General features: G+C 32.5%; 1 protein-coding gene across 5 annotated transcripts; it reads left to right on the top strand.

Moving 5' to 3' along the window:
- The first annotated feature begins 537 nt into the window (after positions 1-537).
- LOC130622994 (uncharacterized) lies at positions 538-8,981 on the top strand. Of its 5 annotated transcripts, none has more exons than XM_057438468.1 (3): positions 538-654; positions 6,805-7,181; positions 8,048-8,981. In XM_057438468.1, exons 2-3 carry the CDS (start codon positions 6,822-6,824, stop codon positions 8,876-8,878), a joined length of 1,191 nt encoding a protein of 396 aa, XP_057294451.1. In that variant the 5' UTR covers positions 538-654; positions 6,805-6,821; the 3' UTR covers positions 8,879-8,981. The 5 variants fall into 5 exon arrangements, with proteins under 5 accessions (XP_057294451.1, XP_057294449.1, XP_057294450.1 ...); XM_057438466.1 differs by lacking the exon at positions 538-654 and adding an exon at positions 952-1,341; XM_057438467.1 differs by lacking the exon at positions 538-654 and adding an exon at positions 1,473-1,859.
- Positions 8,982-12,899: the final 3,918 nt, after the last annotated feature.

Genomic DNA, 12,899 nt, shown 5'->3' with positions numbered 1-12,899 from the left:
CATTAATATCTAGATCAGTGTTATATCGACATATTTTTGCACGAACGTGTAGTCTGAAATGTTTATTCCTAATGCGTGTATTCAAACCGACCGCGGTTTGTTGTTTGAGTTGTTAATTTCCTATTATTGTGTATAATTTGTAGGGGGGAATTCAACCTGGTCCCCGAGGCATCTACAGTATCTAGTAGTATCTTTTCTGACATCGATACAAACATGTTGGTCACGCTGGCTTGATATAAAAAAAGACAATAGGCGCTGGGAACGAGGTGAGGGAGATATATATCAAAAGAAACCTAGTAAAAGACATATTAACACACTGGCTATTTTACCAGACAACGCAAAAAAGACAGGCTTAGTTTTTAAAATAGATTCAGTATAATAGCAGCTAATTAATATTTTTTTTATTATTAATATTTTATGGCTGGTTAACATTAGCGTTATATTACAAACGCATGCTGGGTTATAGGCGTCGCGTAAATTTACAATTTGAGAATGTCATAGCATGCATTTTTATATGAAAAGGTTTCTCCAATTTAAACTGTATTGCTCCGTGTTCTTTGTGAAACATTCAATGTTTTATACACGATAGCATGTGTGAACCAGGTGTTGCTTTTCATCTCTGATGTTACATTAAAACTAAAACAAACAAAGACGGTGAGTGAGCGTTAAATGTCGTATTTTTTTTTAAAAAAAAAAAGCTGTTGTACGCACATCGACAAGTATTATTTCCAGTGTAAATTAAAAGTTCAGTCATATGGATTTACAATTAAGTTTTAAAGTGGTTTTATTTCAGAGATTATAAAACTATTTAATTTCGTTTTTATTTCTGCAGCTGTGCTAAATGTGATTTTTATATGGAAAAAAGAAGAAAAAGTCGCTGTAGATAAGGTTGTGAAAAAAAGAGTCGAATTTTTATAACAACTTTGTAATTTCCTTAACGAAAGGAGTCCTTTTTTTTTACTGTTTTAATTAGGAAATCATCGTGGTAGGAGAAATTAGACGAAATTAATCTCCTATTAAACTAATTAACGCTCTACATGACCTTAAAAATACAATTGTTCAGTGTGGCATCGTCACGCAGTTTTTTGGGTCTGGCAAACTCCTTTTTTGAAAGAAACATTGTCCTAAAAAGCTAAGGCCAGGACAAACCACGTTGCTAAGTTTTGATGCTATGTGCTACGAGAACGTGGCAATGATTCTCCCAGATCTTAAAAAGATTTCGAATCCTTGTTTTTGTTCTGTTAGGATTTTATATAAGGTAAAATTAAAAACATCAAATAACAGACGTTTATACATGCACAGATGGCAAATTTAAACTTGCCTTAATCATCCACGCCAAAGGTAAGTCGAGTTTGTTTGATTATTTGTGTTTGATAAAAAAACGAAATAAAAATAGAGTGTTTGTTAAAAAAGATAAGCCAGGTTACCAAAGTGCTGCAGTAAAAAGACGAATGACTAAATGAATGAATAGCGTATTGTTGTTTAGTTATCACTCATAAACAACTGATAGGCGAAAAAGTCTCCTATATGCATCTGTTGTATTACCATAATATCCTAAATTATTTTATTATTATTTATTTTATCATTATTATTTTCATTGTTATTTTTATTCTCTTGTTTTACCTATATTTCAACAACGTTTTAAAATTCTTGTGCACATTGTTTATATTGCATAACTCGACATTCAAGTATAATCTATATATGTTTTCTTTTATGCGAATAAACAAAATTGTTAAAAACAACAATAAAGGTTTAAAGACATATTGTTCAACTATAAAGAACTATTTGCACTCTTTGAAAAGAGAAGCAATTTAACTGAAATAAAGTGAAGAGACTAGGGTGAAAGTTTTACTTCGTGGGTAGGATATTATTATTAGAGTTTATTAAGATACGTACATCGTTCAAACTTGTTTCTAACATACTTCCACCAGGTAACCAATTATAAGGAAAAATTACTCAAAAAGTACTCAAACTTCCATACACGTAGCCATTCTTTTATTAAGGGTCTGGACCCCGCCAAATTAATTTCAAAAGAGACAATTTGCTGTGCACTAGGTTAATAATGACGGATGTTTATTAGTCACATTTTTGGGATCATCCACTATACAGTAAGGTCACTACGCTCTTTTTTGTAAGCATTTCTAGGCTAGGGAGAAAGCCACACATCATTTTTTAACACCATGTTTTTCTCTTCCGTGAAAAGTTTAGTCGAACTTTTTTTTTCAAGTGGAAAGTTTTGTTTTTTGTTTTGTTTTAAATGAAAATATTCCAAAAAAATCCTGGAATAATCCTGGAAAAATTCAACCATTTTCTGTTTTAAAATGGATGGCCGATCTAGTACGATTATCATTAACTTATAAAATATTCCACTTTTATTTATATTTAGAACATCCTATTTATGTAGCTGTGACTGCTAGGTCCAACATATTTCCACAAGACTTTCCCTTTATGCATTGAGGGCACTTTTTACTTCACGATTTCTATAAGGATTCTTTGAGTAGCTAAATAATCGGCGACGAAAAATAACCTAATTACCACAAATTTAAAGAACGTTCTGCATGGACGAACAAGATAAAGATATGAATCCTGGATTTGTACGCAAGAAGCCTCTTTAATTTTGTTTGTTTAATCTTAATAATTCTCTTATAAAAATAACTCAGTCCAAAAGATTAAGATTAATTAATTAAAAAAAAAAAGTTGTGTTTTGAAGTGGAAGGTAAGCTTTATGTGTATTTATGATGGCAGAAACTATTGCCAAACCTGTTTAAAGAAGAATTGAAGGCACCGATTTCTCGCCTAAATGTTCGTCTTCATATGACACAGCAACCTTGTCCTCAAGATCTTCTAGCCCCTGAGCCGTTTTTACGGACTTGAAATTCATTAAAATCAAAATGCCCTGGAAACGAGATTGATGACACAGTATACCTGGATAGTTGCGTATTTTTTGCAAATTATTTCAGATTCACCTATTTGTTTTAGCAAGGTAGCACTCCACCGCCGAGCTTCTACCGTTTTAAGAAAAAGATTTGAAACATAGGGTATACACGAAAAAATAACACTACAAAAAGAGTGTCTTCCAGATTTTTAAAAAAATCATATTCATACATGGCGATAAAAATGAAACCAACATCCAGAACGCGTAGATGACGTTGATTTTGTTTAAAATAAAATAAGGGAATTAATAAATTATTAATAAAGCATTAAAGAATAAAAATGAAATAGAGGTATTAATTTGCGTGTAGTCGGACAATACAGTTGGTAAGACGAGATACTTTTTGCCTATTTCAATTGAAAGAAAAAAACCTATCCCAGCAAACTTTTTTCCATACAAATGAGAGACAAAATAAATCAGCCTCTTATTAAATAATTTAAATAACTTTGCACACTTCAGCATCCTCATCTTATGCCTGATGTCAAAGCCGTTACCGATTATGGCTAACAGCCTCGATGTCAAAAAGGTAAGAACCACTGGGGATGAAGTTTTTCACTTCTGGGGTTTTTTGTTACCAAAAATATGCCTTTTTTTTACTTTTCCCTTCTTAAATAAAATTAAAAAAAAAATTGAATAAATAAATTTAAGCAGCCAGCAACTTCAGATCTAGACTTCAGATGATCTTTTGTTACTTAAGATCGAAAAATTCGGGTTATAATGTTTTTCACCTCTTTATTTCGTTTTTTTTTATATTATTTTTACTTAAAGCCATGGGAAATTATGACTTTTAATTTATATGTTTTGAAAAAATGAGAGGATTGTCTCTAAACAGAGCAGATGTTAACGTTATAATTTTGGCAGGATAAAGAAGTATGAGAATCTAACACCACAAATAAAGTATAAGACAGTATCCATGTTGAAATTATATTAAAATCATAACTATCAGTAAAATTTTGCTAAGAAATATAAATAGTAGTTAAATTTTAGCTTCTACATATTCGCACAGCAAAAAAAAAATTAAATTTTGTCCATATTAATTTTCGCGCAATGAAACTTTGAACGTATTTCGCGCATATTAATTATCGCGCAAATTTTAATTTTCCCGGTGCGAGTAAGATGAAAATGACAGATCGAGCTTTTTCGCGCAAATGGGCGAACATTACCAGCTACGGAAAGCTATAACAAAAACTAACTTCGTCCCCAGGACACTTTACCATTATGTTGACCTTGGCGGTCCCGTGATAACGAAACTAGCGCGTACGAGGATCAATGTGGCAGCCATATTGAATCTAATGATTATTTGTATAGTTAATAGATTGACAAACAAAAAAATTGAGAGTGCATAAGAATATTTATGTGGAGTTACAAAGTAAACATCAAGCGATAGACGATTCACGAGAGTTTGATTTTTGATGCGAATCTTCCTTTTTTATGTTGTTACATAGTTCAAAACATTTTTAACAAAATTATAAATTTTTTATCACCCGACCTGCACATCTGCCTGTCGACGGCGGAGCATTTGACATGCAAAAATAAATGCTATTTTCCGAAAAATTATAAACAGGAACTAAAAAATAAAACATAAAACGTCAGAACAAAAGAAGAGCACGAGCAAGGCTTAATTTAACAGTTTTTTTATCAGAATTTTGCGAAATATTGGAAATATACATAAAATCATCAGTTTGACAAGTTATTTATCTAATAAGGAGAACAATACTATTGACGATATTAGAATTTATCGGGTAACATTGTCATACGTTTTAGTTGCTTTTATAAATAGTTCTTTTAAGGGAGGATTTTCACGAAGCGAATTGAACGGCGAATTGGACGGCAAATTGTATCTGAGCATGCGCAGTTTTGTTTGTTTTGATTTTGCATTGAAATATTTGCTTCGCTGAAAAGTAGAAACAGTTCCTACTTTTTAGCGGCTAAAGGTTTCGCTGCTAGTTTGTTGACCAATCAGAAAGCGGTTAACTAATGTAAACAATAATTTATTTATTTTGTCGTGAAAATTAAAAAGCGAATTCGCCGTTCAATTCGCTTCGCGAAAATCCCCCTTTACAAAGGTTTGCTATGTAAGCATAAACTCCATTATAAATATTGAAATTTTTTTGGAGCTGTTGAATAAATTTTAAACATTAAAAAGATAAACAGACAAATTGCAGGACATCTGAAATATGTTTTGAAATCCACGAAAAGAGTAAAAATGAATATGCAGCTGTTTTGTTTTGTTTTTCTAATTTTGCTATCTCGCTTCTTCAAAATAAAAAACAAGGAACATATATACTTTATGTATAATTGAGCTCCTTTTTACAATACAGCAAAAAAAATTATTTTAGAATGTACATCAAATACATTTTCAATGCTCATTTTAAACTTCTCAAAAAGTGTTGTTGAGAAGAAATCGTGTGAACGGAAGAAGCGGGGAAAAATAAGTTCTAGTTATCTTGGTAAAGATTATTTCTCTCTCCTTTTATTTTTCTTTCATACTATTTGTATCATCAAATTTTATTGTTGTTTGTTAATTTTTAATATATTTTTTTCCATAAAGAAGTGTAAATTTTTTCATAAGTTTTTAATTCTGTTCTTGAAAATTCCTGTTTTTCCAGATATAGGTCCTAAAGTTTTTGTAATTATACGAAATCTATTCAGGCTTTCTCATGTTTTTGATAAGTAATGAATTATATATTGGAAAATGACTAAAATAGGTTATAATGAGAGTCGTGGCACTCCATCTATACCTTATGATTTAGATGTTTTTCAGACATGTTCGACGGCTTGCAAATACAACAGTCGCCACTCTCTGTTTTAACATCAGTTGAAACTGATCATGTCACTGACAAAAATTGTTCCCGACAAACTTTTATTATTGATTCGGAAAATGTCAAAGAAAATCTTATAGTCAAGTTTCTGATGACGTCAAAAATCAAACAATGAACAAAAATTTCTGAATTTCTTAATTCTCCCAAAAATCGTTTTTTTTTATTATTTTTTTTTATTTTATTATTAACTGTCTTTCAGGCACTTCCATATTTTACAATGGATATTCGTCCTATTAAAATAATAATAATAATTAAATAAAGAAATAAGTTATTCTATAAAAAAAACACTGTAAACTGTAGACAAGATTAGCAGAGTTCAAAGTGGCGAAGGATTGAAAGACATCGATTTAATAGATTCTGACGGAGAATTAAGACCAGAACATATGAAAATGAAAATAATGCACTAAAATATATAATATAAAAATATACATACATTAAATATATTTATTAATCGACGGGCTTAAGAAATAAAAGTAATCGTTTTCCTTTAAGTCAATTATTAAGGGTCGTGTAACATCTTTGTAATATCCAGTTGCTTTTGTCACGTAGAGCTGAGACAAACAAATATGAGACCGAAGTGATATTTCCACCTTAATTAACTTTGAATGATTTTTAATAAAATTATAGGGCGTTACTGGGTGGATAAGTGGGTGGGAAAACTTTCTATAGACATGTGATTCTTTATATCCAGGAACGCCCTTTTTATTGGCTTATCCTATTGTATGTATTTTGCAGAATATAAAGATTCATATCATACTTACTAATAAGTTCAGAGAACTACTTTCTTATACAAACAAATAGATCCATTAATTTTAACTTTGACAGCGAAGTATGTTCTGGCAATCAGAAGTCATATTAAAACAATAATATTAAACCATTTTCTCAGAATGAACATATTTAAAACAAAGAAGATATTTAACACAGTTCTTTTGGCCAAACGGTGGTTTATATAAAAAAACATGGCTTGCATCTCTGCATTTTCTCGTTCAGTATTTTTCACCAATTTCGTTAATAATTATTTATTTCTGATATATTTTTATTTATCTCTAGAATATTCCGATCCAGCGATGTTACGTCACTACTTTCGTAGCAGTAAGCTGAAGCAAATCTTTTTCGTTGTAGTTTTTATAAACCTTATCCTATTGATCTCTCATTCGTCGATATTGCATGACTTACTTTTTGAAAATAACGAACTCACAAAGGAAGATCTCCTCCTCTATACTCCTGCAAACTTATCAACACAACATATACAATCCGCTATGAAGAAACTAGAAACTAATCCTATCTATCAAGCTTTTGATATAATTCCTCCCCCTACGAAGGAGAAAGTAGACTTGCTTCTAATTGTATCGTCTGGTCCACGGCGCAGTGATCGGAGAGATGCTATACGACAAACATGGTGGCAGCAGTGTGTACCGACTAATGGGGTATGTGTTTTACATACTTTTATTAGAATGTCCAATTCTTACAACCTTGTGCTAATGCATGGTGATTCCGCATAAAAAAAATTAAGACGTGTTTAGTGAATTCCTGTATGGAAGGCGGGCGCGATGGAAGGCGGATGTGGGCAAAATTTAGAGAAAACACTTTCACGAAAAAAAAACACGAAATTTTGTGCGAAAAGCGAGAAACCCGTTAATATTTACAAAATTTGCGAAAAAACTTTTCCAAACTATACGACATGAAACTCACATTTTGATGTGTTTTAAGATTTTCATATTTTCATAAACAATCCAATCTAACAGTCCCTTTCAGTAATTTCTTTCCATTTATCGATATTTTGAAACATCGTGATTCGTTTAGCTGAGAGGAGAGTAGGGAGTATTTCTGGAGTTAATCACGTTTTAGAGTATGTGACGAAAAAAAAGAGAATTTTGATAAACAAGAATTATCTATAATTTCGAAAGTGAAAAATTTCACGATTTTAAATTTCGGTTTGTTGAAATGTTCGAAACAAACTTTCAAGAAAAAAGTGAAAGAATCGCAAACCTTTTTTCACCTTTAAAGCACCACGCGTTTATTCGAACGTCTAATTCAATATTTATCTATGCGTATGATGATATACGCCACAAAATGTTTTTAGGACGTGTTTAAGGTCTTAAAAATTGAGAACTTAGCTTTATAGAAATTCTATTTACAAACACTTACAACATTCTGCACAAAAAAATATTGCACTGTCCTAAGTTATAAAGAACAGACTTTAGAGAACTTTTTCTTGCAATGTGTGTACACATTGAAAGGATAGTTTAGAATTTCTCAGGATGATGCTTATCATATTTTTGTTTTTTTTTAGTTGGTACCAAAATGTATTTTCATCACTGACTTTCAAAGACACAACGATACCTTCTACAATACTACATTATCTGAGTCGAAATTACACAAAGACATATACTTTCAAAAGTTAAGCGGCGGCATCGAGTTTGGTCGAAGGTTCTTATACCACTTAGTGTGGGCAAAAATGAATTTTGACTTTGATTATTTCATGAGAGTGGACGATGACTACTTATTTTGTTTGAAGCGCTTCTTACATGAGATGCCCAAAACATTCACCCCGAATTTTCATTGGGGGTACACACACCATCTCGAAGAAGGTATGGTACGCCCTGAGGAGAGCATGGTCTTGTTTTCAAAGGATGTGGTAGAATCATTTTTAGCGCAGGATCCGAATAGATTACTTTGCCATCCGTGGGCTGATCAAATGATAGCTTCGTGGATCAGTAGGTTTCCTCATATGAAGACGTTGTTACGTCATGACGACAGATTACATCATCATCCTACTGTAGACGAAACCCCTGATCTAATGACCATGGATGCAATTTGCGACACTTTCATTGGGGTGCATGGATGTTACCCTGATAATATGAGGAAGCTCTGGAAAAGGGCTGGATCTTTTAACCATGATGGAAGTGACTTAATCCAGAATACTAGGCTGGTTAAGTTTTCACTTTTTAACTGGAGGAAATTCATATTTAGTTGGAGGTACAAGCCAAAATATTGTATTTCAAACCCAACATGGGACACAATGAAGCAAGTTGTATCAGGTGGGGTGTATGCTGGTCGTCAAGAGGGCGGAGAAGTTCGTAGTTTATCATTTTTTAAAAGAATTCTGAAACACCTTTTTTAGTTTTTATTAACCTTGTTACTGTATATATGTGTTAGTATGTGTTTTCAAAGAAATAATTATTACATTTTGTTTTTATAATAACACGCCTGGTGCGTAATAATAAGCTTGGAGTTTTCTCCTACAAAACTGCAGATCTTTTTCGTTGTGGTTTTTTTAAAACCTCATCCTATTGATCTCTCATTCATCCATATTCCATGACATACTTTTTGAAAGTAATAAACTCACAAAGCAAGATTTTCTCCTCTATACTCCTGTGCCCTTATCAGCACAACATATACAATTCGCTATGAATAAAGTAGAAACTAATCTTATATACCAAGCTTTTAATATAATTCCTCCCCTCTAAGAAGGAGAAAGTAGACTTGCTTCTAATTGTATAGTCTGGACCGCGGCGCAGTGATCCGGTAGAAGCTATGTGACAAACATGATGGAAGCAATGTGTACTGAGAATCGGAGTACATGCCTTTTATTCGAATATCCAATTCTTGCTACCCTGGGCTAATGCATTGTGATTCGCATTAAAATTTTTGAGCTTGTTTAGTGTATTTTTGTATGGAAGGCGCAAGTGCGGCGTGTGCAAGTGCAAGGGGTGTGGGAAAATTCAGGTTCATTCACAAAAGCGTAACAGCATGTGTTTTTACGTTAAGATTTATGGAATTCATCACGTTTTTAGAGTGAAAGATATTAAGGTGAAAGAAAAAATGTCTAAATTTCAAGAATTGTCTTTTACGTATTTTCTGACAGCAAATTCATCTTAGAATACCGTGCCAAGTAGGGTTTATGACGAACTTAGGTTTTTATTGCGCAATCTGCACATTTTCAAACAAACCGCAAATTTAAGTGCATAGCAACGCCCATAGAAGCTATTTTCGCATTTTAAGACAGCTGTCTTGCCCCTCCGTAGATGTTTAATGCTTTGCAATAGCTAGATGATACTTTAGGGCCTCCTAACGTACTATATGACAGTTCTGAATATTAAATGTGGGGTTCCACACGCAGTCAGAAAGCTGTCTTAACGATGCATCCTCCGAAGTGAAAGTGAAGTTTACTCCTCATCAATTTGACTTTTTAGCTGCAAATCTGTTAAATGCAGCCGTTGCAAATCAGTTAAATGATTTCTTTGTGAATATCGGCACAAAGTTAGGAAAAATTCCGCCAAGGTCCAAGTCATTTGAATTCTACTTAAACGACACATATCCAGTTGTGGAACATTGTAGCTTAGCCCGTCAAAAATTACGAAACGCGTTTAACAGTTTAAAAGTTAATAAAAGTGCAGGGATTGATGAAATCAACGTGAATGTTGTGAAAAGTATTTTTGATATTATCGAGGAGCCTCTTTTTCACATTTTTGATTTATCTCTAAAAAAGGTTAGATGTCCTGACGAATTAAAAAGTGCCAAAGTAACACCTATTTTCAAAGCAGGTGATGAATCTGAAGTTTCTAACTATAGACCAATTTCTGTTCTGCCATGCTTTTCAAAAAATGTTAGAGCAAATTATGTATAATAAAATATACAAACATTTTACTGACAATAACATTCTATTTGCTAAACAATTTTGGTTTTCAAGAAAAACATTCCACAGATCACGCTGTATTGGAATTAGTAAATGAGATCACAAATGGCTTTAATAAAAATTTATTTACACTTGGAATATTCATAGATCTTTCTAAGGCTTGTGACACAGTGAACCATAATATTTTACTATCAAAACTTAAATTCTATGAAATTTGAAATAACGAACTCGATTGGTTTAAAGATTACTTAACCAACAGAAAACAATGTATATCGTATGGAACTGAATCTACTGACCTGAAACTTATAAAATGTGGCGTTCCGCAAGGCTCTATTCTGGGACCACTTCTTTTCTTAATTTATCTACATCGCTCGTCACAAATTCTCATTTTTATTTTATTCGCTGATGATACTAACTTATTTTATTCACATAGCAACATAAAAATTGTCTTTGATACAGTAAATCAAGAACTAAAATATATTGAAAAATGGTTTAAAGCAAAGAAACTTTCCCTGAATATAAATACTAATTACAGTCTTTTTTCTAAGCCATCTAAAATCGATAATCTCCCCCTGAAGTTGCCATGTTTAAAACTGAATGACATTAATGTGAAAACAACGTTTAAAATAAAATTCTTGGGAGTCTATCTTGATGAAACTTTATTATGGAGAGATCACCATATTTAAATGTTCGTTGCTTACATGATTTGTATTTTTCGTTCATACATAACTATTTAACTTATTGTAACATTGCATGGGGTAGCACTAACCAAACTAAACTACATAAATTATATAATAAACAAAAACACGCTTGTAGAATAATATTCGGAGTGAACAGATACACACCTTCGCAACCAATTCTCCATAAACGTGAAATACTGAATATTCTTCAATTGAACGTGCACCAACACAAATTGACACAAATCAATTTTCCAATATCGAGCATAGGTAAAATACCACGTATGCAAAAAGTAATTTTATTAATCCAAAAACCATTCTTAAATCTACTACTTTTCCATTTGACACAGAGGTCCTGTTATATGGAATTCCTTCTTAAATGAAAATACGAAGCATATTGATACTTTTATCTCTTTTAAAAAAGTAACAAAAGATAAGTTACTTGGAACAGTTATCGACAAAAGAAAGTATTTTTAGGATAGATATTGTAACACATAGAAAAAACTGAGAGTGAGAGAAAACATTATTCTTGTAAATATATGAAAGTATACTTTATAAGTATTATTATAGAAGCTCAACATGATAAGACAACTTGTGTCTTCTAATTGCTCCTGCCGTTACTATATGCCAACTAGCATTGTAATTTATATATATCCATACTTTTATAATGGCGAAATATATATAATACTATAGTGCTGTCGTACACCTTTTTTCGATCCACAAGTCTAGAATGTCTATAAAATAATCTTTAAACAAGTTTTTCCCGTTTAAATTCGGAATCCACGCGAAACAAGAATTCTCAAGATCGAAACACACACACTTTACAATTTCTTCTGTCAATGCACGCATTAGTATTACCTAGTGCTTAAATGAAACCGATTTTTAAATCAAAGTTTAGTCTTCCAGTTATTTTTTCCAATTTCGCCTTGTTTTAGTCTTTCTTTCGTCCAAAAAATACCGCATCAGTTGTCTGGAAGACGAGTCAGCCTTACAAAAATGTGTTTCACTCAGTCACTACACGTGACCCTTGAGAAACATGCGCAGTTAAAAAAGTCGCTTGAAATAGCGCAGGTCATCAGTTATTTGGTTTGTCGTCGAGCAGAAAAATGTCATACTTTGCCTCTATTTTACCAAGCAACGGGTAACCCTTACTACCATCTACTACTACCAAAACATTCATCCTGCATTTTCAGTGGGGGTACACACACTAGCTCAAAGAAGGTAGAGCACGCACGGAGGAGAGTTTGATCTTGTTTTCAAAGGATGTGGTAGAATCATTTTTGGCGCAAGATCCAAATAGATTTCTTTGCTATCCGTGGGCTGATCAAATGATAGTAGTTTTTTTAGGTAGGTTTATCAGTAGGTTTCCTCATGTGAACACGTTGTTACGTCATGACGACAGATTACATCATCATCCTACTGCAGATGAAATGCAATTTTCTTCGCCTTCATCGGTGTGCATGGATGTTACCCTGATAATATGAGGAAGCGCTGGAAAAGGGTTAGATCTTTTGACCCTGATGGAAGTGACTTAATCCAGAATACGAGGCTGTGTAAGTTCTCACTTTTTAACTGGAGGAAATTCATATTTAGTTGGAGGTACAAGCCAAAATATTGTATTTCAAACCCAACATGGAACACAATGAAGCAAGTTGTATCAGGTGGGGTGTTTGCTGGTCGTCAAGAGGGCAGAGAAGTTCGTAGTTTATCATTTTTTAAAAGAATTCTGAAACATCTTTTTTAGTTTTTATTAACCTTGTTAATGTATATATGTGTTAATATGTGTTTTCAAAGAAATAATTATAACATTTTGTTTTTATAATAATACG

This window comes from Hydractinia symbiolongicarpus, chromosome 13, assembly GCF_029227915.1.
Source record: "Hydractinia symbiolongicarpus strain clone_291-10 chromosome 13, HSymV2.1, whole genome shotgun sequence".
In the NCBI taxonomy this organism is placed as follows: domain Eukaryota; kingdom Metazoa; phylum Cnidaria; class Hydrozoa; order Anthoathecata; family Hydractiniidae; genus Hydractinia; species Hydractinia symbiolongicarpus.
This window is presented reverse-complemented; position numbering and strand designations above follow the sequence as displayed.